The sequence below is a fragment of the Cladophialophora carrionii genome (genome assembly GCF_000365165.1).
Source record: "Cladophialophora carrionii CBS 160.54 unplaced genomic scaffold supercont1.2, whole genome shotgun sequence".
Classification (NCBI taxonomy): Eukaryota; Fungi; Ascomycota; class Eurotiomycetes; order Chaetothyriales; family Herpotrichiellaceae; genus Cladophialophora; species Cladophialophora carrionii.
The window spans coordinates 19,931-44,870 of NW_008481827.1; the positions used below are offsets into that span (position 1 = coordinate 19,931).

Genomic DNA, 24,940 nt, shown 5'->3' on the forward strand with positions numbered 1-24,940 from the left:
TCAGGCATACGGACAGCCGAGGAGCAGACCGATGGCAGACTGCTATTCGTGCCATCACTATGAAGTAACTCACCCTGACTACATGTTTATATGTAGGTAGGTACCCTGGTAGGCACTTTTGCGGGTGTAATGTCATACGTACTTCTGCAGTCTGGTGGTGGCCGAACACCACCGGCTCTCGGAAGAAAAGGGGCTACCAATGTTACGTATGTGTGTTGAAAATGTCTCCAATCTCAGATTCGATCTCCGTCTCTTGCGAATTGTACGTCGACGAAGCCCAAAGAAGTATTATATACATGAAATCCATTCAAAGCAACTGAAAAAGTCCTCGCGCCTGTTCATATCGGCTCCAAGTCCTCGCGGCCTATTCCATCGGCTCAAAAGCATCTCGGCCTGTTCATATCGGCTCCTCCCGTGGCTCGATCAAAACCTCATTAACAGCGACATGCGACGGCTGCCTCAATGCATACACGATCGAGTTGGCAATATCTTCCGGGTCCAATATCTGAGCTCCGGAAGGCTCACCGTACTTCTTGACCGCCTCGGTATCCGTGGACATTGTCAGGAGGTCGGTCTGCGTATTTCCAGGCTGGACGCTAGTCACACGCAGACCAGTCCCTGCCGTTTCTAGCCGCAAGCTCTGCAGCGTCGCTTCCACAAAGAATTTGCTGGCAGAGTAAACCCCTAGCCCGGGGAAGACCTTCCGGCCAGCGTCTGATGAGATGGCCACGACATGGCCACTCCCGCGCTTGACCATGGATGGGACAACCGAACCGAGACAGTGGAGCAATCCTTTGCAGTTGACGTCGACTGTGCGGTCCCAGTCATCGACATGTGCGTTGGCCATCAGGGTCCAGTACATGACGCCAGCGCAAGACACCAGAATGTCGACGGGACCCAGCTCCTCGTTGGCTGCGTGAATCAGCTCTTCGACCTGTCGTCGGTCCGTGACGTCCGTTTTTCGGAAGATGATCTTGCCGTCGCGAATCACCAATTTCCTCTTGATGGCTTCAAGGGCGTCAGTGCGTCGAGCACCCAGCGCCAGGTGGGCCCCTTCACGGGCGAGAGCGGCAGCGACTGCAGCCCCAATGCCCGACGAAGCTCCAGTGATGACGGCCACCTTCCCTGTCAGTGGTCCTCTGCGTGGCAGTGCTGCAGCTCCACCGAGAGCATGTTGCCGGGTGGGCGGGTGCAGGAGCCATCCTCGAGCAAACCAATGTCGAGTATACGTCTCAAGCAGCACACTGTCAACCTTTGGTCGTTGCACCCCTGCTCGCAATGGTCTGGTTACCGCATTATCCAAGACAACCACGCCTCTCAAGAATTCGACGTTCGGCATGCCACTGCGCAGAATGTCGATCGTAAAGGCACCATCTCCACCCCTGAGGACACCGCGCTTCTCGTTCCACATCGCAACCCAGTCGTCCCACGCGAGTGGTTGGGTTGGATACCCAAGTTCTTGGAGGTCTCGGAATATCGACGGAGCATATACGGGATCAGGGTCGCCAAGATGGAAGACGGTTTGTGAGGTCTGCGTCTGGGTGGCGAGGTGGACGATGGCTCTGCTCACGAAATCCACCGGTGTCATCTCTGCTCGCCAGCCTGCCACATCAGGGGCGTAGCCTAGTCGGATCGACTCCACGATAATTGCATTTAGCAGGTCCGAGACATTGCTTGCGCCGGTCGCACTGTGACCGCTTATCGTGCCCAGTCGGTGGATCTTCACGGGGATGCCGCGACGGCCAGCTTCCTGCACCAGTTTCTCGGCCACCCACTTTGTTTGGCCGTATCCGTCCGTTAGTTTCTCTGGAACTGCATCGACTTCCAGCATGGCCTCTTCCCTCCACCCATATTGCGAGGGTGGGAGCACGCCGTTGGTGGAGATGTATTGCACCGTCGCGCCAGCACGGGCTGCCAAACGGAGCATTTCTCTCGTCCCGCCCACGTTGGCATCGCGCAAGGCAGCATATGGATAGACGAGATTGACATTGGCCGCAGCATGGAAAATAACTTGGACACGACGAGCCAGTGCTTCGAATGCATCGGGTGACAGTCCGAGTCGGGGCCTGGACAAATTGCCCGGCAGGATTTCCACACGTTCCATGATCGAATCGTGCCATAGTCCAAGGTCGAGCAATTGTCTTCGCAGTCTAGCGATTCCGGCTGGCAAATCGGCTTCTGACGGATCTGTGAATCGCACAAGACACAAGATCTTAGCTGATGTGTTTTCCAACAGGTCGTTCAGGAGGAAAGGACCCAGGAAACCAGTAACACCAGTCAGGAGAATCGTATCCGCCTTGTTCGCAGCAATGATTGTATTGTTTGATGGCTGTATGTTTTCATCGAGGATGCAGTCTTTGCGCAAGACGTCAGGGAGATTTGCTTGCACCTCGGCGGTGTGGCCGTCTCTCACGGAGCGTACCGTCTCCAAGTGGCCGTTGAGGGTGGCGGGATCAACAAGGCGTGCAATGGGCACTTTGACCCCGAGGACTCTAGAGATTCTGGCCGACAAGTCCGCGAGGGTCAGTGAGTGGCCACCAAGGTCAAAGAAGCTGTGTTCTGGTTGTATGGAGCTGCGGGATATCTTGAGCGTCGCTGCCCAGATCTCGGCGATCGCTTCACTCGTGATAGGATCCTGGTCGCCGCTGGTGTGGCCGTTCAGCTGCGGCGCATGGTTGTCATTGGCGACAGGGGATTTTGGCTTGGGAGGAGGAGGCAGGCGTTTAAGATCGACCTTGCCGGACACCGCATGGGTGGGCAGCTCGTCGACTTCCACCCAGAGAGCCGGAATCATGTAGTGAGCAAGATAGGGTGAGAGAATTTTCCTCGCCGCAGGGCTGTGACCGACCTCGTCGACTTCCAAGGCGGCACGGTCTGCCGAGGCCTCCTTGTCTCGGACAACGTACGCGACCAGCTGTCGTTCGAGGGCTTCGCCGTGTGCTACAACAGCACAATGCCGAACAGCAAGGTGTTGAACAATCTCATTCTCGACCTTCCCCGGGACGACTGAATACCCGCGAAGCTTGATCATTGATCCCACGCGACCCGTGATCTCCAGTAGTCCTGACGACAGTATTCGAGCACCGTCTCCAGTCCTATACATGCGCGCCCCTGGCGTTGAGTCGAACGGATCGGGGGTAAAGGCCTGGGCCGTTGTCTCGGGACGGTTAATATAACCACGAGCGAGCATCTGTCCGCCGACAAAGAGCTCTCCGCCAGCACCGGGCTCCACCTTTTGGCCGCTCTCGTTCAGGATGTAAGTGTGCTCTAGGTCTAGAGGCGGGCCTACTGGGCAGTAAGTCGCCTCATTGTCCAGCATTTCTCCAATGTCACCGCAAGCGATTTCATGGGTTTCGCAGGCGCTATAGCAATTGAGCAGCGCAACCTTGGGGAGAGCTTTCATGGCTCGACGGGCCAAGTCAGTCGTGACGACCTCGCCATTCAGCCACAAGCTTCGTAGGTGAGGGAGCCGAGAACCTATCTTCGGGTGCCGAGCGAGAACTGCCGCTAAGAGTGTTGGAGTCATCAAAGTCTCGGTGATTTTCTTGGATGACATGAAATCCACCAGCGCAGGCGGGTCGTAGCTCGCCTCATCGGGCACTGCGACCACAGTCGCCCCTCGCAGAAGCGGCCGAAGGATCTCCCAAACGAAGAAGACATTGCAGGCTACGCGGTCTCCCGGTTGGAGATCTCGAACCCCAAACCGCAAATCATAGGAGAGCACGGGTGCGCGATGAGGGTTGGCGATGCCCTTTGGCTTGCCTGTGGTTCCTGAGGAATAGGCGACGAACGCCAGTCTGTCCAGGTCATGCTCTGCGGGGAGAGGAGATAAGTCGCTGGTTTCTCCGTTGATTTCTCCGTTCGTCTCTCCGTTGGTGTTTGGATGCTCCTCGTCGAGGACGACGAGAGGAACGCCGTCCCTGATCTTGCCGACTTCCGACCTGTACGTGACGACTACAGCTGGGTTGGCATCCTCTATGACATCTGCCAGCAGCTCGGGGGGATACGCCAGTTCCAGGACCAGGAAAGCGCCGCCTGCGCGAAGTGCTGCGAGACATGCAATCACGTAGTCGGCGCTCCGCGGCAGAAGCACTCCAACGAGGCTGTCTCGGCCCACTCGATGCTTTCGCAGACGAGAGGACAGCGTCTCGACGGTCCGGTCGAGCTCCGCATAGGTATACGCCGACGTGTCGTCCTCAAGCGCAACGGCATTGGGCGAGGCCTGGACCTGCTGTCGAAACAGGGCCGACAGGTCCTTGGTGATATCGATGACGGGCATGTTGGATGTGGCTCGGGGAGGAGGTCATGGACCTGGTTAACGGGGAGCAGTGCCCATCTCAGAGGCGACACGGTCCAGATGAAATATGATTCTCGCCGCTCGGACTCGGCTGTCGGATCCTCTTGCAAGGACGAACAGCTGTTTCTGTTGAGTAGTTTGTGGCAAGCCCTGCCACACACCTGGCGCGGTCGACCAATAAAGCTGCGCTACCTTGAAGACGTCATCCTGAAAACTTCGACGATGGCCGAATAGGCGCCTCTAATTCGCCGACCCGCGTCATTCTGCCATCGCAGGCTTCATCACCACATGCTTAGCATCCCGCGAGATCTACTGTCTGTTTCTGGGGGTGAGAAACACCCGAGTCTTCTCAGATTCGGGCTCGCTACAACGGGTGGTATCCTCTGACATCTAGCGCAGGATAGCCTCGTTCCGGAGTGACGTTCTGCATCGCCGAGGCTGCTCTAGTACTATCCGGACGAGCAGCTTTGTTACACATTTAGTCACCCGACCAGAACAAACCAACTTGGGTGCCAACTGTGGTGGCTGTGATTATTGTACGTAAGCGGGAACATTCTGCCAGCGACTCTCTACCCTTCGTCCTGGTCCATGTCGTCTCGACCTCTCTTCCCGCCGCCCTTCACGGTCCGCTTGTGCCTCAGCGTCGCCCCTTTCTTGCCTCGGTTCTCATGTAGTTCCTTCATCTCCAGAACAGCGGCCCGCTGCGCGTCACCGACTCTCTCAGCCAGCACCATAACCTCCTCCTTGACCGTCTCATGTTCGTTCAATTTCTTACCCAGCGCTCCCTCAATCCTCATCCACAACTCCACGTCATACTGCGTGACAAAAGAAATAGCCTTGCCACTCTTACCTGCTCGCGCCGTGCGCCCGACTCGATGGATGTACGTCTTGCTGTCGTGGGGGAGATCGTAGTTGATCACGAGATCGACAGAAGGAATATCCAGGCCCCTTGACGCCACGTCAGAAGCAACCAAAATATTACGAGATTTTGCGCGAAATTTGTTCAGCGCGGCCAATCGAGCTTGCTGGGACAATTGGCCGTGAATAGGGATTGCCGAGAAGCCTAGCGTGCGCAAAAGGATGGAGATGCGTTGCGCCTCGTTGACCGTTCGTGTGAAAATGATGCCCGTTTGGCCAGCATACTCGTTCAAGACATGGATGAGGTAGAGATCTTTATGCTTGTGCGGGATGAACAGGTATGTTTGGATCAGTGTTGACACCGTCTGGTATTTGTCTTGAGAGACGGCCACTCGCAGGGGGTTTGATAGGGATGCCCGTTGCAAGGACTCGACTTTGCTCGACATGGTAGCGGAGAAAAGATATGTTCTTCTTCCTTCTCTTGGTAGGATCTTCAGGATCTTGTCGAGGATGGGCCCGAAATCCAGGTCCAGCAGTCGATCGGCCTCGTCCATGACCAGGTACTTGAGCTGGCGTAGAGAGAAGCCTTTTGTGTTCTCGAGATGATCCAGTAACCGTCCAGGTGTTGCAACGATAACGTGCGGCTTCTTTCCCAAAGCGATCGCCTGTTGAATCATATCCATTCCACCAACCAGAACCGCACAGCGAACTGCAATCACCGACCCCAGGGCAACCACCGCGTCGTTGATCTGGTATGCCAGTTCTCTCGTAGGTGCCAAAATGAGCGAATGCAGCTGCTGCGGCTTATCCATAAGAGCCTGCAAGATAGGAAGCACAAAGGCTGCTGTCTTGCCGCTGCCAGTCTCTGCCAGCCCGATAAGATCTCGTCCCTGTAAGGCCAGGGGTATCGCTTCGGCTTGGATGGGGGTAGGTGTCTTGTAATTGAGTGATTCGCAGGCCTCGCATAGAGACTCTATGATTCCCAGCTCTTTGAATGTCTTTGGTTTTGAGGGCGCTGTCGTCGGCACCTCGTCACCAATCTCGCTGGCTTCGGAGTTGACTGTGGAGCCGATAGAGTCAGCGTCAGAAGACTCGCCATGGCTTAGCTTGCGCTTCTTTAGTGGCGGCATTGGTGCGATGGAGGAAAGCGAGTCGACTCTGGTGGAAGTGGTCAAAGTTCTACGCCATACACAACCGCCAGGAAATCCGCAGACAAAAATTTTGTGGATCAATCTTATCTTATCAGGGACGCTTAACAACCTCGGGCGCAAGGCTGCGCTGCTCGGTTCGTCTTCGGAACTCCATGACTCGCGATCAAGACAGCCGGACTAGGCCTTGACTCGGAGAATTTCTTGCTCGCCTTGATCTCGCTACCCACGTCACTCCGGCATTGACAGACTTAAAATTCCTCTTTTCACTTCGCAACATGTGTGCTCGACCGTGGCCGCTTACTACAGGTACCAGACTGGCGAGACGCGTGAGGTCTCGTGGAGCCGTGTTCAAGCCTCATGCGCCTGATGTTACCTACACTTGTGTGGGAAATGACGCATTGAGCTCCTCCTCTACGCTCCCAAACCAAATCCCCATGGCGACCCGTATGGCCAACTCTCGGGAGGCAGAGATCGTCATGCGATTTTACCATGCAGAAGCTGTGGGCGGCAATCGACATGTTGGTCGGTCGCACATGGCTGCTACACGTCGTGCGGGGAGTTGGCGAGTTAGGATGCTTCTTTAGCGAGCACAATTACGATAGGAACCACGAGCTAGGGCGGCAAGGTGGACACGGCTCAGGCCTGGGGAAATGCGGACATGTCGCACAAGTGAAATCACAGCTACAGCAAGCATGCCTCGACCCGCAGTCCGTGTTGCAGATCCTGGGGTACTAGCTTCCCATGGGCTCGGAATGATATATCACATCGATTGTCTGCAGAAGCGAGATGCGGGCTTCCAGAGCGGCTCTCTCTGCCGGGTCGAATCAACCTAAGACGGCTCGCCAGACGACCTCAGATCACCATGACGATGGAAATGGGGTCATCGTGATCATTCGTGTCGCGATCTCCTTCCAATTCATTCCTCACGGTGCAAGCATGAGATATCGGGAATGCCTAGACACGGCTCAAAACCCAAGACGACTGGACAGGAGAACTCAGATCGCCATGACGATGTGAGAGGTGAGTGATCATTGCGTTGCGATCTTTTTCCAGTTCATCTCCTCATGGTGCAAGCATGAGGCATTGAGAGCATAGCATGACGCTGTGAAAGGTGGATGATCATTGGCGTCGCGATCTCCTTCCAGTTCATCTCCTCACAGTGCAAGCATGAGGCATTGGGAATGCGTGGGCACGGATCAAGGAGTCGACATTTTGATGTCATTGTATTATTGTACTAGTCGTTACCGCCCATCTTCAGCTGGGCTTCCGTCCAGCCACAATTGCCATCTAATCTAAACACCAGGTCTGGGTCCGAACAGAAAAATGACTCATTCTCTCACACAAAATGACGTACTCTACAGCTCGCTCTTCGTCGGGGCAGCGTTCTCCACCTGAACGGAGTTTCGCTTCTCGTCGAGCTCGTGGCGCTGGGTGATCGTGCCGTCCAGGCCCATCTCAGCGGCCAGTGTGAGACCCTTGTGGGAGGCATTGGCGCCGGCAACCAAGGCCTGGTCGCCATCGAAGTGCTTGGCGATTTCCTCGAGGGGAGTGTTGCGGGTCTCGACGTAGAAGAAGTAGACGACGGCAAGCTCGAGGGCGAGCCACACGCAGTAGAAGATGTAGTACTTCCAGCCGATGTGGTCCAGGGCAATGGGGTTGATGTACTGGTTGAAGAAGAGCGCCACGTCGACCATCAAGAACATGACGGTCAAGCCCTTGGCGCGGATGTTGTACGGCAGGATTTCCGCGCAGTAGCCGACCAGCATGCCGGACCAGGCAATGTTGTACCAGAAGTAGTAGATGTAGATCATGCCGACAACGGCGTTGGCAGCACCTCTGGAGCCCGAGATGGCGTAGCGCGCTGAGCAGATGGTCCACACGATGAACGTCACCAACATGCCGGTGGTGGAGATGAGGAAGAGCTTGCGGCGACCGACCTTGTCGACGAAGAAGCAGGCACCGACAGCGATGAAGAGGTTGAAGATCTGAAGGACACCGTTGATCAAGTTCTGGGTCAGTGTATCCGTGTAGCCGATGTTGGTGAGGATCTTAGTGATGTAGTACGAGACCAGACCGTTGCCAGACCATTGCGAGAAGAGACCGGCGGACAAGAGGATGATGAGTCTGCGGCGGTTGCCCTTTGTCTTGATGAGTTCGAGCCACTGGTTGCCTTCGATCTCCTTCTCGAGCTTGAGAGTGTCGCGGATTTCGACGAACTCGAGCTGGACCATCTCGTCGCTGCGGTCGCCGTTGGCGTGGACGTTGTAGAGGACATTGAGACCTTTCTCTTCTTTGCCATGTGCGATGAACCAGCGGGGCGATTCAGGCACGAACCAGATGAAAAACACCTGGATGATCGAGGGAGCTGCCTGGACGATGGTAGGGATACGCCATGACCAGTTGTTGTTGATGTGGTCGGTTCCGTAAGTCAACCACGCGGCGACAATGGACCCGGCGTACCAGGTAGTGTTGTAGATCGTGGTGAAGATGGCACGATGTTGAGGGTGCACCAACTCGGTGATCAGGAGAGGCGAAGCACCGTGGGCAATGGCGATGCCGAAACCGAGGAGAAACCGGGCGCCCAAGAACATGCCAAAGCCGGCCGAGATGGATTGCAGGACGACACCGACCATCATGATGATGCAGCCGGTCAAGATAGCCATGCGACGGCCGAGATAATCGGCGGCGTACGGGACAAACGGGATGGCGGACAGAGAACCGATGGACATGATGGCGTTCAGGATACCGATCTTGCCACCCTTGGGGTGGTTGAAATGCTCCTGCCATGGCTGGAGACTCTGAAGACCGTTCATCATCGATCCGTCGTAGCTAGCAACACGAGTCAGCCAGTGTCCATGCTGGATGTATGAAGGCGGCTCGACACTTACCCATTGGTAGCGCTGGTGAGGACCACGAACATGAGGCAGATGTATGTCCTCCTCAAAGCAGGGTCTCTATACCATGTCTTCCTGGGGAACTGGCGTCCCGCCAGCTCGAAGTATCCCTTCGACATACTGGGCGGTGTAGTCGACGACGTGAGGCTTGGAAGTGACCAATGAAACAAGAAACGTAGAAGATTTTGTCTACGTGAAGCTTGATGGAGAGAAGAGAACGGACAAGACGTGGCCCAAGCCAGGTGCTTTATACGGAGCGACCCTCGCCATGCAGACTTATCGTCCCAGATAGCCGTGTAAATACTACCGTGTGTCTTTTTCGGTGTAGCGTTCTAGAAAGTCTGCATTCACGGCTGACCAGGGTCCAAAAAGCCAATCACGGACAACGATGGCGCCGAAATGTTGCCAGAATGGGTGGACCTGGTGGCCTGGTGTGGACGGCATGGTCTGGATTGGACGATCCTTCCGCGGCGAAAGGCTGGGTGAAGTGGCGGCCCTAAGAAGCTTGAGTCAAGGGACTCACTAGACTAGCAGTCTATGTCGACGGGACGACGGATTAGGGAGGTGGAAAGACGGTGCTCGTACCAGGGTGTTTTACCGAACGGTACCATATTACGATCAGGCTCGGGAGAGCACATGGGAGGTGCGATCGTCTGAATGCAGCGGCCGGCAGAAGCAGGGAGTCGACCGAGTCTCCATCGAGGAAGTGATCAGAGACGATCGGAGGTGGGAGCGAGCGTGGAGCTCCGCTGGAGAGAGCAAACACCCCCATGGCGGCGGATGGGACTGGTGACTGATGGGACATGGGGGTATGGAGCCACTATGCTTCATCCGGGCCGGTGGAGGGTTGCCCACGGACTGCCAGGGCCTGTTCGAACTCTTCCAAGGGGACACTGAACAGCGGACAGGCAAATTGGCGATTTATCCTATTACCCGGTCACGCTCGCCACCACAATACGGCCCCGGACGTTGATCAGAATCTTGTGGTCTTCGATATCACCCGCTTTGTGATTGTTGCCACGATCTCCAAACAGAAGCTCGGAAACATCGATCTACCACTCACCCACCACTTGTCATCACCTGAGGATTTTTTCCGGAAAAACACCACGAGCATCGTCTCCACGGAAGCTCCAGCACACGGTGTTCAAACCACGCGACGTTGCGGGCTCAGCGTGTCGCAGCCTTGGGCTAAACAAGGCTGTCGCTGTCGCGTTACCAGGGTAAACTATTGAACCGCAGGAATCTACTCTCGCTAACTCCACACGCCTATGCTGGGGCAGATTAGATGCCCGTGACCCTGTCCCTGGATACACACTGGGGAACATGGAGCATGGCACCTAGCTGCTTCATGCCTCGTGCCCGACCTGCCCAAATCTGTTAATGTGCGTGTCAGGTACAGCGTGGTGCATTTGTCGTCGCTCAACAAGGAAGGTCTGTGGCCTCTCATTCTCGCCTATGCTTGATGCTGGTCAATATCACAGCTGCTTTGCGGGGTTCCGGTTGAATATCGAGATTGTTTGGCTGCCGGCACTGCGCAAGACTGGACGTCGCAAGAACACATTGTCGGTGTGTGACAGTGCAAATCTTAGATCCTGGTGAGTGCTGCTGCGAATATAACCGGCAAAGGGATATATAGCTGGGAGCATGGCCATGGGAAGCGGTGGCAGTCGAGAAGCGAAAGAGCCCTTGGAGTTGTCGTGCTAGCGACTGTATCATTCCTGTCATTCCTTTCTTAGTAGATTCATCCAAGATGCCTTCATTCTTCACTCTTACCGCAGTCTCGGCCCTTGCGGCTGTCGGTCTTGCCACGCCCGTGGCATGGGGCCCGCCTCAAGGACCACCACAAGGACCACCGGGTTGGAACCCTCCATCGCCGCCTTGGGGACAGCCTGTACCGGCTTCATCAGTTTCATCAGGGCCTACCAAGGCGGTGACGAGCTCGTCGGCACCCAGCACCACTTCGTCGGGACCATCTGCGCCGACTTCTTCCTCCTGCCAAGGCTACTTCGAGCCGTTGGCTCCCCCGTACCTCAATGACCTGGCTCAGGCGGCGGGGAAACTGTGGTTCGGCACGGCAACAGACCAGCCAGGCACCGGAGAGGATACCAACATCCTGTACCAAACCATCCTCAACAACACGCACATCTTCGGGCAGGTCACGCCCGCCAACGCCATGAAGTTCGTCTCGACCGAGCCAGAGCAGAATGTCTTTAACTACACGGGAGGTGACATTGTCGTGGCCATCGCGCAGGACCACGGAAAATACCTGCGCTGCCATAACTTGGTCTGGGCCACCCAGATCAGCGACTTTGTCCTCAATGGCAACTGGAGCGCCGACGAACTCACGGCCATCATGCAAAACCACATTTACAATGTGGTCGCCCACTTCGGAGGAGCCTGCTACTCATGGGACGTGGTCAACGAGGCCCTCAACTCCAACGGCACCTTCTCCGCCAGCGTCTGGTACGACACCATCGGCCCCGAGTACTTCTACCTGGCCTTCCAGTTTGCACAAGAGGCAGTTGACGCTCTGCCCGCCGGTACGCCCAAACCCAAGCTGTACTACAACGACTATGGCATCGAGGCGCCGGGCAACAAGTCCACGGCCACGGAGGATCTTGTCAAGGAACTGCAAGCGCGAAACATCCGCATCGACGGCGTCGGTCTCGAGTCGCACTTCGAAGTTGGCGGAACGCCTTCGCTCGAGGACCAGATCGCCCAGAAGGAAGCATACGTCGCGTTGGGAGTCGAGGTGGCCATGACCGAGCTGGATATCAGATTTGTACAAGCCAACGCGACCAACTCGACCGGATTCGCCGAGCAGGCGCAGAACTACTACGACAGCGTGGCCAGCTGCGTCGAAGTGGACGGATGTGTCGGCATCACCGTCTGGGATTTCGACGACCAGTACAGGTATGTCCTTTGCAGATCCATTGCGGCGAGGAGGCAGATGAAGACCAGTAACTGACCATGCCGTAACAGCTGGATTCCTCAAACCTTCCCCGGCCAGGGTGCTGCTACTCTGTACAACGCCGACTTTACTGTAAGTTTGACCCTCGATCTGCGGGGCACATGTCATGGCCTGCCCTTCAGTTCCGCTCTGTTCTATGCCGTCCTCGACACTGACTGGTGCCGCAGCGCAAACCTGCATACTATGCCGTGGGAGATGCCTTGCAGGGTGTGCCGTGCTCAGTTTGTTCCGCCTGATCTACGCTAAGGACGACGGGACGACTGCAGACCCCTGCGCAACCCTCGTTGCGATTGATTCGCCATTGACTTCTCATTCTTCTTGATGCGGACAGTCTGACGTCCGGACGGGAATGGACTGGAATGCACCTGTCACCTTTGCTTGGATCACGGATAAACGGAGAGGGCATGAACGAGCATTCAAAAAGTCGGGGTAAAATACGGGGACTGTCTCATGTGGTCTGTACAGACAGGCAGACGACTAGGAGGTATTAATTTCTAATTCACGTTGCGTCACTGTACTAGGTCGAGTTCTGGCGCAAGACCAACCTGTCGCTTGCAGTATTTCCTACAGTATCCAGTGAAAATAGTTCGTGCCCCATCGCCGAATCCCACGTGTGGTTGGGGCAGGGCATGCACCTAACAGGGCTGGCACCGGCTGCTTACCAGATACGGGGCGGCCTAACCCCCTCTTGCGAGGCTGACTAGGTGCCTTCGCGTACACAGCAAGTACGTACTGTGGTACCTGGCTCGTGGCTTCGCACAATCGCCTGAACTGCGGGTAATTATCATTCGTAACGAGCTTGAGTTGCTCGAGGCTGACAGCCGAAGTTCAGCCATGCAGCAAGCTTGAATCCTACAATCTACAACGTAGCCTGGTAACAGCGATGCTACGGTACCTTTCTATAGCAGTTTTATTGTCCGCGGGATCAGGAACAGCAAGCACATAGTGCACCCCCATAAACCAGTACTACATAGGTATGGACAGGCTCCACCCCTCAGCCAAGCACGCGATCGATGTCCCAGTGGGAACTGAGGAGGTCATGATAGTGATTCGCATACGAGTAAGCGGTCAGGAAATCGACCCCAGCTCCTGAGCTTCTCGGCGAGTTCTCCTGCCGTAACATGTCGTGACATGACATGACAAGACTATGACATTTGCGAGTATCTGCATGCAAACCCCCGGTCGACTGTTCGGCGCTGCTCTCCCTGGCAGGAAGATCGAAGATTCTGATCGAACAGCAATACAGCAAGCATAGGCAGCCGATCGATGGACCACAGAAGTGCCACAACGATCCCTCTGACAGGGAGAGGGAGCAAGACGAGAAACTGATGTCAATGCCCGTATGCCAGAGTGGCGACGCGATATTGCAGCCGGCTGCGCTATCCGGCTGTGGCATACTTCGCATACACCATACATGGCATCATGGGATCATGGTTTCATGGCATCGCGCGAGCAAGCACCAATGCACCAATACCTCGCAAGCCAGGGATGCAAAGAGAAACTGACAAGACGTCTCGAAACAAAATCACTCAAGTCCGAGGGTCTGGAGCCCGGGGGTTCCCTATTTTCCTGCTTGTGCTAACTACTAGGTACACTGGGGTCTGGTCTGTGGGAACGGCAAAGCCGAGTTGGCGCCTCCGTGCGCTCTGTTCAAGCATTGTGCTAGCTATGTGCTGCGGGTGGAGTACGGCGGCCCAGCCTATGTGATGGCATGGCATGGCATGGGCTGAGGGCGGTTCTCGATCTCAAGCGAGGGCGGGGTGGGCACGAGCTAGTCCGGCCAACTGGCTACGGGGTATACACAATTTTGATATTTGCCTGAATTCAGCCCGAACCCTTACCCTGGGCCTTTGAGAGCGTGAAGTTGATCCTGGGCCTGAACCTGAGTTTGAGGCCCAGCGCCATGCGGATGGTGGCGAGGTTTAGACACGCTTCTCAAGCGGCCAGCCACAGTGGGTTGCGTTTCTTTGTCCGTTGGCATGGCCTCTGTGAGTACGTATCATGCCAGCAGGAACGGGACGAAAAAATGGAGTGTGGCAGGGGGGTCAGTGCGGCTCTTCCCCTACAGTTCGATATCATTGTTGGTAAGAAATTATGACCAAGCAGTACCTGTGCGGTTGGAACGGGGAGAGAGAGCAACATGTCTTCGGCGTGATACAGGTGGACCTAATGACCATGCCTACGCGGTGTAGATCAGCCTGGCGAGTCGGTAGTAGTTTGGAAACTTCACTTCCACTTCGGTCGGCTAGCGCGCATCACCGGCCAACGACGACGATAGTTATGTATTAGCTATTACTGTAGACCTTCCAATACATCGATTCTTGGCGTCTCGAGAGCAGGTGGGTGAGCACGCCGTCACTGGACGTCACACAATCATGCTCTCAGGAGGCCCGAGGTAAGTGCGCCTCACGCCGCCTAGATCAAGCACCAACTTCTGCACAACCAGACCTGGTTCTAAAAGCCATAGGTTCAATGTATGTGCTCCGGTTCTGGTAATGTTATGCATCGTCGTGTTTATCATAGCAGCGTTGGCAACCATGCCGTTCCACATCGCAGGCAGGGGCCAAAGATGAGTCAATGGATTTGGTTGGATGATCTGTGGCGTCGTGTTGTCGATGCTGACAGCGTACTTGAGAGGTCGCGTGGGATCGGTGTTCATGGCAGTTCCTGCGTAGAGCGTCAAGTTTGCGTTTGTGATATTGGGCGTGAACGTGTAAAAGTTGTATGTGAGCTTGGGCGACGAGCTCGAGCTGGCCGATTGGGAGGGACCTGTGAACGGGAGCAGAGTCACGCCCGACAATGTCCTGCCGTAAGCAGGGATGACCTCGTAGTATGCCGCGGAGTTATTGGACATGTTTGACGAGAAGTGTTCAGGTTCAATGGAGATGGTCCGGTCGGACTCGACAAAGCCATGGAATGATGCAGGTACTACTGTCTTGTTGACGGGTACTTGGATTTGCGGCCTCCCAAAGTTACCGTAGGGATAAGTGCCATTATTGTAGACACCAGTCGGTGTAGTGGTCGTGATGTTGATGACCGAGATTGTACTTCCATTAGGAGCACTCGCCCAGTCGATGGAGACGGTGAGTCGCAGGTCGGTGCTGTTTCCCATCGCTTGCAGGACACCACTTGAAGGGGTGACAAGAACGTGAGGTTCGCTCGACACGTTGAAGTTGACTGCATCGGTGCCTCTGGAGAAGACGTCGATCCACCTTGACGGCCCGTAAGGATCCATGGGCGGTAGAGTGAGAACGTTTGACGAAAGGCTGTGGTACATGTCGTCTCCGGGAACGGTCCCGTTGTTGCCGTCGCAGGTCACGCCAAGTTGGCCTGCAAGAGAAACTTCACGCTGCTGAACCATCGAAACCGCAGGCATGCTGTTCCGCATTGGCTGCTGCCAGTATTGGTATCCAAGGTGGGTTTGATCCAGCATGTGATTCCACTTGCCATTCAGCAAATTGTGATATTGCTGTGTCAAGGCGTGATCTTGTGCGAAGTAATTCATAACCGTCTGCGCCAACGTATTTGTACTGGTCCGTCCCTGTTCAGAGTATAGATTGTTCTTCGCTGCATTGATGTGTATCGCGTACACGGTAAAGCCAGCAAGGCACTTGTGGAGCACCAGCTCGAAGTACGAGGATTGGAGGGAAGAATCGAGTTGGTCGTAGATCGCACTGGCTGCACTGACCAAGTCCTGCCATTGTTGGAGGACGCTGTCGGCTTCGTTATAGTTGATGATGCTATACGTGGTTGGGTCAACGAGCTCGTACTTCCGCATGCCCGCAAGCACGGAGTAATTGAGTAAAATGGTTGCTGTCGCATCGGCGACTTGTGTCCCAAATTGACGCGCAACCCATTGACTTAGCCAAGCTTGAGTGCTATTAGGCGAGGCGAGGGCAGGGGTATTATATGCAGAAGCGAAGAAGTAGCTGATCCTGTAGATTGAGAGACGCAAAGTCAGCAGTGCTCGGTCCTGACATAGGAGGAGTTGGCCAAACTTACGGTAATTCAAGCGGCTTCAGGTCGCCAACATTGAGAATCCAGATTTGGCGAGCTTGTCGGTCGTACGCCTGTTGTAACTCACTCCAGTATTTCTGAAGAGAGATGGTGTCGATCCACTTGTAGTCCCTTGGATCGCCGACGTAGTCTGCATGGTAGTAAATCCCTGCGCCGCCAGCCCGACTGGTCTCGTTCGCCAGGGGCAAACGTTGCATATTAGCCCAGTTGTCATCGCTCCATAGCAGCGTTATGTCATCCGGCACCTCCAGACCGTCGGCGAAGTAGCCTCCCACCTCTTTATACAGACACCACATTTGAGGCACGACCGAATCATTGCTGCTGTTGTAGACCTCTCGTATGAGGTCTTGCTGGACATTGACGATCTGCTCGAGACTGCTTGCGTTGAGCGTGGGCGAAGCGGTGTCTCCAAGTCCCCGCATACCCATGGTGTAGAGAGTCTCATATGGTTGCGCTCTTTCCACACCTTGCCTCATGAATTCTGTAACATTCGCACGATTGACTGACCAGCCCCATGTACCATTCAGAAAGTTCGATTGTTCATTGGTGTTTCGAGCCATGGGTTCTGTGTGGCTTGTTCCCATAACAATTCCGTACTCGTCCGCGGTTGCCGGATTTAGCGGGTCGTCCACGTAGAACATGCTCGCTGGAAGACCGTTAGAAGAGGCTTGCCCAAGACAGGATGCATACATACCCCATTGTGCAGGCCACATGTAGTTGGCTCTGAGGCGGAGCAGGAGCTCAAAGACTGTGGAGTAGAAGAGATGATTGAAGCCAGGGCCATATTCACCAGGCGGGTAGCGGGTGTTCAGCCAGTTCGTCAGAGCAGGCTGCTCGTCATTGAGGAAGAACCCGCGGTACTTGACCGAAGGCGATGGCTGCACCTTTGTGACATTCTGTACATAGACGGACTTCTGCGACATGGCAGGCACATCAGCCCACCAATACCAAGGCGATACACCCATTTGTTCGGAAATGTCGTAGATGCCATAAATCGAGCCTCTTTTGTCCGCGCCGGCAACAACGAGTGCGCTGCTTACGCCCTCCAATGGGTTTGAAACCAGCTGTATCTGATAGCTCTCCCATTGGCCTCGTATACTGTCGACATTGATCTTTCCGGATTGGACAAGCGACCGTATCAGACTGGACTTGCCCACTGTGCCTGCAATGACGACGGGTGCACTGGACTGGGCACCGGAGCTGGAATTAAACGTAAGGACAGTGCCATTGACGCCGATTACACGTCCAAAATCACGACCTAGATCACCCGCCGCTCGTTGCACACTGTGGTATTGTCAGCACCAAAGACTTGTATCGCATCAGCCAGGCTAGCTTTGGGAGTACCCACCCCGCCCATTCATCGTTGCTGACTAGTATCACGGGCGCTGTAGACGAATCTGCGAGCAGCAGAGCACCAGCAGATTGATTGAAAGCGATCAGATTCTGCTGTGCTTGGGTTGCCCAGCCAAAGCAGCACAGGAACAAAAGGGCGCAAAAGGCCGCCATGATAGAATAAGTGTCACACGCGCTTGAGGTCTTGCCAGAACAAACGCGACCTACCTTTGGTATAAATCAACACAGATCAGGACATGGTCTGCTGTGGGAATTGCAGGATGCTGCACCTTCCTGTCTCATTCAACAAGCTCAGTGATGTTCCTAGTGGAGGTAACATTGACTGCTCTGCCACGGACACTGAAAGCGGAGCAACGCTGGATCGTCTGCAAGCATTCTTTCGCAAGACCACCAGCCGTGCCATAGCTTCCATGAGATTATTTAGCCAGTTAAGCTCTGATCGAATGCGGAGATGGGAATAGAGCCGGGGATAGCTGCAGATCAAATGCAAGGTGAACGTCAAGGGTGCAAGTTGAGCCTGAGTAGCGCCAAGATTCGGTTCTCGACGATATTTGTGCGCTAGGCCGCTTTTGGCAAATGACTAAGTTCGAGTCGCAGCCAATCAGACCCCAGATCATTTCAGCCTGAATATCGCAGCCTCCGACCTTCCACTTGCAAGATGGGTTCCTGCGTAGCAGACCGACCTAGGGTGGTCGACCTGCAGTTGTCGCCGTCATTGACTGTTCTTTTGCGAGATGGACCCTTTTCGCGGCTATAATGCTAGATTGCCTTTCATACCCCAGCGCCGCGGTCAAGAGACGGTGACCTTGTCTGCATATTCAACCGGCATCGACGCGAAGCACCTCCGCATCTTGACCCTAGCCAGAAAACTTGTACGAGGGACAACTGCCTGCCTGTCTTAGAACGGCGTCTCAACAGCTGCTCTTCTCTCCCGGCATTTGTCCTGCGGGTTGACTGAGAGATGAAAATAGCATGAATTCTACGACACCACGGACGTACGGAGATGATCATGCAGACAATGACGGAGTACGGTGTGGTGGAATTGAGTGTGATAATGGTAAGAATATCTGCCCAGGACTTCTGGGCATTTCTACCTTCGCTAGCTATTTCTTGAGTGGAATCGCACCCCTGTGACGATGCCTTCGATGCTTCGAATCGCTCTGTCACTCGCCGTGCTCGCTGTGACTGCTCGGGGACATCCGCATGATGCAGAGCGAAGAGCACCCGTTTCTGTGTCCAACTCCGGGAGCTCCTTGACGTACGTCTTCCAGAACAACCTGAATGCCTCTGACGATGTCAATCATGTCGGCGCTATCCTCCTCGACCCCATGCCAGCGTCTGCTGGGCAAGCTGCATGCCAAGCTTTGAGCGAGACTCTTTTGACTCAGGCCGCCATTCAGAACTACAGCAGCGACTTCTCTTCGGCGTTGGCATATTTGGCATTCTCTGGAAGAGTGTCGCCCAACCAGCAGTACCACATTGCAAGGGGGAACTTGGAAGTCTCCGCTCAAGCGCAACTGTCTTTTCCAAGTACACCACAAGGCAACACTCCCCTCCCTGTTCTCTGCACGCAATCGAGTGACGCCAGCCAACCTCCGAACTCAACAGCACGTGCCTCGAACCAGGTGATCGTGGCGGCGGCAGGAAACACCTATGTCGGCTATCGCAACCAGAAGTCATTCCGTTTTCTTGGCATTAGATACGCCGACCCCCCACAACGCTGGGTCTACTCTCACCTATACAGTAAAAAGGGCCAGATATTGAACGTGACTGCGTACGGCTCCCAATGTTCTCAGCCATACCAGAACAGCACGAGTGAGGACTGCTTGTTCCTTAACATCCAGACTCCCTACATCCCCAAGACTGGCTCGACGAAAGCCTTGCGACCTGTTTTATGTAAGCTTTCTCACTTACCTAGCGCCTGGAGACTGAGCGCTGCTGATTTATCTAGTCTGGATCCATGGTGGCGGTTTCACTGGTGGCAGCGGCGCCGATCCACTCAGCGATGGCGGTAACCTGGCTTCGCGGGAAGACATCGTCGTGGTCAATGTCAACTACCGACTATCGACCTTGGGCTTTCTCGCCATCCCTGGCACAGACATCAAAGGTAACTATGGCATCGGAGACCAGATCGTGGCTTTGAACTGGACTGTCCGGAATATTGCCCAGTTCGGTGGAGACCCAAAGAAGATTACAATCATGGGAGAGTCCGCAGGTGCTGGCTCAGTACGAGCTCTCCTCGGAAGCCCGCCCGCCATCGGCTTGTTCCAAGGTGCCATTGCCATGTCCAACTTGGGCGGCGGAGAGACTTTAGGCCTTGAGAGTAACTACGGAACCACGTACTCGTCATACTATACCTTGAACGAATCATATACTGTGGCCGGACCTCAGATTTTCAACGCGTCGAACTGTACCCAGTCAACTCTCAGCGGGAAGATTGCTTGCCTGGAGACTGTCAATGCCACCGCCCTGGTCAATCTACAGACGGTTGCAAGATACGTGGTCCAGGATGGAACAATTGTCAACTCCTCCCAGCTCGAAGTCACAAAGAAGAATGGTGGCAGTGCGTATGTGCCCATAATATTCGGCGTTGCCGCGAACGATGGGGCATCCTTTTCGACGATATCTCCGACACCAGTGCAGAACGAGACCCAGGGCTTGATGACAGGCTTAGGCATCAACGCGTCTTACGCACAAGCCATTATCCAGTCGGGGTTGTTTCCCTATTACGATTCTGGGAACAAGACCCTTGATGCCTTCAATGTATCGCAGCGTGTTGCGACTGATACCACTTTCCGCTGCATCGACCAAGCGACAGTCTATGCCGGCGCCGAAACAGGGACATTCCCTGCTACATACTATTATCAGATGGACCGCACGATCAATGGCTACAACCCAGAAAACGTTGCCGGTGCCCCTGTCACGCCTGGCTATCCGAATGGAAATCCAAACCTCCCATACTTCAAACTACACGGCGCTGACATGGACTGGGCATTCGGTAATTTCTATGTTCCTCTCAGAGATGCCAAAGACTTGTACTCCGTGCAGCTGGTCAGCGGCTACTTTGCTGAGTTCGTCAAGACCGGGCAGCCCAACATCCCGATCAATTACCTTCAAGCCAGAGGCTACACAAACACTCTACAGGGTGTTCACGCTTCAGGTCCTTGGCCGAAAGTGTCGAACGCTACTGGTCCAATCAAACATTTGGACTATCCAGCTTCGACTGGGACGTTTGTTGACCTCCCTCAATGTGCGTGGTTGAACTATAGCATCGGCTATTATTTCAATCAGTGACAGGAGTCGCTGTGACGATGGATGTAGTCTCGTTGGAAGAAGTAGCGTCAATCTAAGATGGATAATATTCATTGGTTTGGTTCAGCTGTCATCATATCGGCCGTGCTACGTGCAAATGATCCTCGCTAATGTCGACAGAGCATTCCTTATCCACGGTTTGGATTGATCAAGTCTGATAGAGACACGCTGCTGGAGTGCATCGCGAGGGGCTCCTAGGCTATCTGGGCAGATGCTCCGCCACGATATACTCGGCCCTGGTGTGCCAGGCATCCGAGCCGCCAGGCCCTAAGAAGTTTCATCTCCACGCTTGCCCCCTGACCAAGTTCTTTTACTGGGGCAGAAGCGACGCAACACCTCGAGCTTTTCCCCACTGACTTACCTTTGTTGCGCTCCAATCTATTTCTCAGGTTGGGCGGCCAGACCTTGACAGTAGCAGAAGTCGTCGTGATTCTGAGTGCCCATTCTCCTGGTTATGGAAGCGATCGGAGCTGTCGGCTCCCTCCTTGGGATCATCGACATCGCAACAGGATGCATATGCTCCCTCGCAGAGATGCGCCAGCGCTTCAAGGAATCAAATCTCACGATAGAAACGCTCTCGGGCCAGTTGATCACCGTAAGAGCAGCTCTCAGCCAAATCAACCTGCTGATTGTCGAATCTCTCTCGCGAGATGAACAACACTACCAGCTGACTCTGGACCTCAGCGCCGCAATTGGCTGCTGCAACCTCCTTCTCCGCCTCCTTGACGAGCAACTTGCCAAACTTCAGTATAATGATACGGATGAAGTCACATTTCTCAGCAAAGTTAACCTGATGCTCGAGAGCAAAGGGACTGAAGACTGCCTTACTCGGCTGGATCGGCAGATTAATGCGCTCAATTTGCTTGTTACAGCGTTCAAATGTCGAAACCCAAGAGTGCAACAAGAGTTCCTGCAAGAGACGGAGTCGAGGAGCGTCTTCGATCAGGTCAGGGATGATTCGACCTCCCTGATAGTCGTGTGCGACTCAGCGTCCATTGTCACCCAACGCACCAGGACCACGACCGGGACCTCAAGGTTTTCAGCGAACTTCTCCTTTGACGCCGAAATCCTGCAGGCAAACGCCTACAAGGCCACGCTCCGCTCCTTGATGCGAAGAGCCCAGAACGACAACTCCCGGGAAAGATACAGTCAGAACACTCGCATAAAGTCCCCCGACGGGCCCACGCTTCGGAAACTGCCACGTCGAGTAAAGATCTCTCGTCCAGAGAATCTTATGCATGTCACACACGTCAGATATGACGTGCTATATGGCAGATACACTGTGAGTCGAACTTAATCAGAACATGACTTCGCAAGTTGAGCTTATGAACAGGGGCTTCCTCCGGACTGGGCCAAAGCTCTGGAGAGCACAACGTGATCGGATTTCATGAGAGACGAGAGCTCAGACAGTTCATCGCAGGGACGAGCCTCATACGATAGTCAAGCTGTCGCAATTCCCTGGCCGACCATATCCTTCTCGGAGATTTGCTCAAGGGTAGAAGAACATCCGTTGGAGTCAAGATCGACAGTGGTCGAGCAAGTAGTGAAGAAGGGCAAAGGCAGGGCTGAGCTGAACCGTGATGCAGAACTCAAGACAGCCGTCTGAAATTCTGGGCATTGTCCAGCCCTGTCGCTTCCAACAACTGGATTCCGATTTGAGCCATCAGCGAGCCGCAATTGATCTGGATAGAGATGTGTTTTTGGATGACTTTACCACCACTGTCTCTTACTAAGTAGGATCTCTACAGCCAAGTGTCTGACATTCGGCAGTACAGCATTGTGAACTCTCGTAGCTATATTCAACTCGAGACTAGAGTGAGTTGCAATTGAGCTGGATTGGGACTGTTCTCACCACTCGTGTCGACTGTCTCTCGCCAAGACCTTCACGGCTAAAAGACTGCAGCTGCTGTGATGCACGTCATTGTCTCCCCATTCATCGTCCATCCACCGTCCGTCCTTCACATCTCCAAGGTCCTTCTCCCGAATATCAGGCGGGATACCCGAACCTTTTAGCCGGAGAGTCCATCATGTGGACTTCCTCGACCTCGAGAGATTGAGATAGAGACCCCCCACCATTGATCCGGTGTCATCTCAGAACCTCGACCGGCATGCTTTCCGTCGGTGGGAAACGCTGCCTGCGAAAGCGATGGATCCCTCCAGCCAATGCTGAACACTAATACAAACATGCTCTGTGGCCAATCCTCCACCATTCCTAAATACCCGGAACCCAGAAGGTAAGACTATTCATGCTGTAGCCGTGAGTATCTCTCTTCGGTGTCTCCCAAGCAAAGCACAGCAAAGCAGATATGGCGTCAGGCTACCTCAAGGTCGAAGGCGACAAGATTGTGGACGGAAATGGGCAGCAGGTAGTTCTTCGTGGTGCAGCAATTGGAGGCTGGATGAAGTGAGGCTGCCTTCCCCCCGACAGAACTCGAGCTCACATCCACGTAGCATGGAGAATTTTATCACAGGGTATCCCGGACACGAGTTTCAACATAGAGCCTCGATGAGAAAGGTGCTTGGAGAGGAGAAGGCGGAATACTTCTTCGACAAATGGCTCGAATACCACTTCACCGAGGCAGACGCCCGGTTCTTCGCAAGCCTGAAGCTGAACTGCATTCGACTACCCTTCAATTACCGACATCTTGAAGACGACATGAACCCACGAGTGTTGAAGGAGTCGGGCTTCAAACATCTCGACAGAGTCATCGATATTGTGAGTGAGATACCGATAGACCGAGGCAAAAGCGAGCAGATCTGACGCCTACTAGTGTGCGAAGCACCAGATCTACACAATTCTTGATATGCATACTGTGCCGGGAGGTCAAAATCCAGATTGGCACTCCGATAATCCGACCAACTATTCGGCGTTCTGGGATTACAAGGACCACCAAGACAGAACCGTTTGGCTGTGGCAAGAGATTGCAAAGAGATACAAAGACAACAAATGGGTGGCAGGCTACAATCCCATCAACGAACCCTGCGACCCTGAACACATCCGCCTTCCAGCTTTCTATAAACGGTTGGAACCGGCTATTCGTGCCATCGACCCGCACCACATCCTGTGGTTAGACGGCAACACCTTCTCGATGGAGTGGATCGGCTTTGACGACGTGTTGCCTAATTGCGTGTACGCATTACACGACTATTCCGTACGTCTTGCAGGTATAAGTTAACCGTAAGTTTTCCGCTAATTAAATGCAGATGATGGGCTTCCCCACTGGTGACCGCTACAAGGGCACAGAAGACCAGAATCGTAAGCTGGAACGACAGTTCCTGCGAAAGGCCGAATTCATGCTCAAGCACAAATGCCCCATCTGGAATGGAGAATTCGGTCCAGTGTACGCCGACCCAGCAGAGGAAGAGGATGCTGAAGGCATCAACCATGACCGATATAACATGCTCGGCCAGCAATTGAATATCTACGACAAGCATAAGATCAGCTGGAGTATCTGGCTGTACAAGGACATCGGAGTGCAAGGAATGATGCACACGAACAGAAACTCGAAGTGGAATCGGACCATACAGCCCTTCCTAGACAAGAAGAAGCGATATCGGTTGGATGCCTGGGGAGTACACCACTCCGCTGAAGCTGAGGCTGCATTGAATCCTCTGGTGGAGTGGATCGATAAGATCTGCCCAACCGCAAAAGACGCTTACCCAGGCCCGTGGCAGACTGAAAGGCACGTCATGCGCGCGGTGATCCAAACGTGGTTGAGCGCGCAATTCTCCGATGAGTTCGCAAAACAATTCCAGGGGATGGACTTCAAAGATTTGGATGAGCTGGCACACAGCTTTCACTTTGATGAATGCGTACAACGAGAAGGGCTGAACAAGATTTTGAGCCAACATGCTCCGCAATGAAACGCCGAGAGGTACGAGTTATGGGTCCTAGGAACACAATTTACCGTCAGCGGCCTCGGCGAGTCGATCTCTGGGGGGTACAGCGGCCCCCGAGGCTACCGTTCCTTCTGAATGCTAAAGGCTCGACTACTATGACGAGACACTCGTCGCTTAATCATTAGCGACTAAACTTCTGCCGGCATGCAATTCGGAGAAGCCTCAGACCCTCATATATTCGCACCGC

At 54.4% G+C, this 24,940-nt stretch overlaps 8 protein-coding genes across 8 annotated transcripts; 4 read left to right on the top strand and 4 right to left on the bottom strand.

The window, feature by feature from the left end:
• Positions 1-397: 397 nt before the first annotated feature.
• Positions 398-4,279, bottom strand: G647_02074 (uncharacterized protein; the record flags this gene model as incomplete). Its single annotated transcript, XM_008726425.1, has 1 exon — positions 398-4,279. One exon carries the CDS (start codon positions 4,277-4,279, stop codon positions 398-400), a length of 3,882 nt encoding a protein of 1,293 aa, XP_008724647.1.
• A 587-nt stretch (positions 4,280-4,866) lies between these two features.
• On the bottom strand, positions 4,867-6,285 carry G647_02075 (ATP-dependent rRNA helicase RRP3; the record flags this gene model as incomplete). Its single annotated transcript, XM_008726426.1, has 1 exon — positions 4,867-6,285. The coding sequence occupies one exon, from the start codon at positions 6,283-6,285 to the stop codon at positions 4,867-4,869; it is 1,419 nt and encodes a 472-aa protein (XP_008724648.1).
• Positions 6,286-7,661: 1,376 nt separating this feature from the next.
• G647_02076 (uncharacterized protein) lies at positions 7,662-9,319 on the bottom strand (the record flags this gene model as incomplete). Its single annotated transcript, XM_008726427.1, has 2 exons — positions 7,662-9,135; positions 9,195-9,319. The coding sequence occupies 2 exons, from the start codon at positions 9,317-9,319 to the stop codon at positions 7,662-7,664; spliced, it is 1,599 nt and encodes a 532-aa protein (XP_008724649.1).
• Positions 9,320-10,950: 1,631 nt separating this feature from the next.
• On the top strand, positions 10,951-12,407 carry G647_02077 (uncharacterized protein; the record flags this gene model as incomplete). Its single annotated transcript, XM_008726428.1, has 3 exons — positions 10,951-12,113; positions 12,183-12,243; positions 12,339-12,407. The coding sequence occupies 3 exons, from the start codon at positions 10,951-10,953 to the stop codon at positions 12,405-12,407; spliced, it is 1,293 nt and encodes a 430-aa protein (XP_008724650.1).
• Positions 12,408-14,536: 2,129 nt separating this feature from the next.
• Positions 14,537-17,694, bottom strand: G647_02078 (uncharacterized protein; the record flags this gene model as incomplete). The annotated part of the gene is made up of 4 exons (XM_008726429.1): positions 14,537-16,106; positions 16,174-16,834; positions 16,883-17,472; positions 17,537-17,694. The coding sequence occupies 4 exons, from the start codon at positions 17,692-17,694 to the stop codon at positions 14,537-14,539; spliced, it is 2,979 nt and encodes a 992-aa protein (XP_008724651.1).
• Positions 17,695-18,677: 983 nt separating this feature from the next.
• On the top strand, positions 18,678-20,835 carry G647_02079 (uncharacterized protein; the record flags this gene model as incomplete). Its single annotated transcript, XM_008726430.1, has 2 exons — positions 18,678-19,437; positions 19,493-20,835. The coding sequence occupies 2 exons, from the start codon at positions 18,678-18,680 to the stop codon at positions 20,833-20,835; spliced, it is 2,103 nt and encodes a 700-aa protein (XP_008724652.1).
• A 550-nt stretch (positions 20,836-21,385) lies between these two features.
• G647_02080 (uncharacterized protein) lies at positions 21,386-22,150 on the top strand (the record flags this gene model as incomplete). Its single annotated transcript, XM_008726431.1, has 1 exon — positions 21,386-22,150. One exon carries the CDS (start codon positions 21,386-21,388, stop codon positions 22,148-22,150), a length of 765 nt encoding a protein of 254 aa, XP_008724653.1.
• Positions 22,151-23,159: 1,009 nt separating this feature from the next.
• G647_02081 (uncharacterized protein) lies at positions 23,160-24,717 on the top strand (the record flags this gene model as incomplete). The annotated part of the gene is made up of 4 exons (XM_008726432.1): positions 23,160-23,257; positions 23,305-23,569; positions 23,625-24,005; positions 24,058-24,717. The coding sequence occupies 4 exons, from the start codon at positions 23,160-23,162 to the stop codon at positions 24,715-24,717; spliced, it is 1,404 nt and encodes a 467-aa protein (XP_008724654.1).
• Positions 24,718-24,940: the final 223 nt, after the last annotated feature.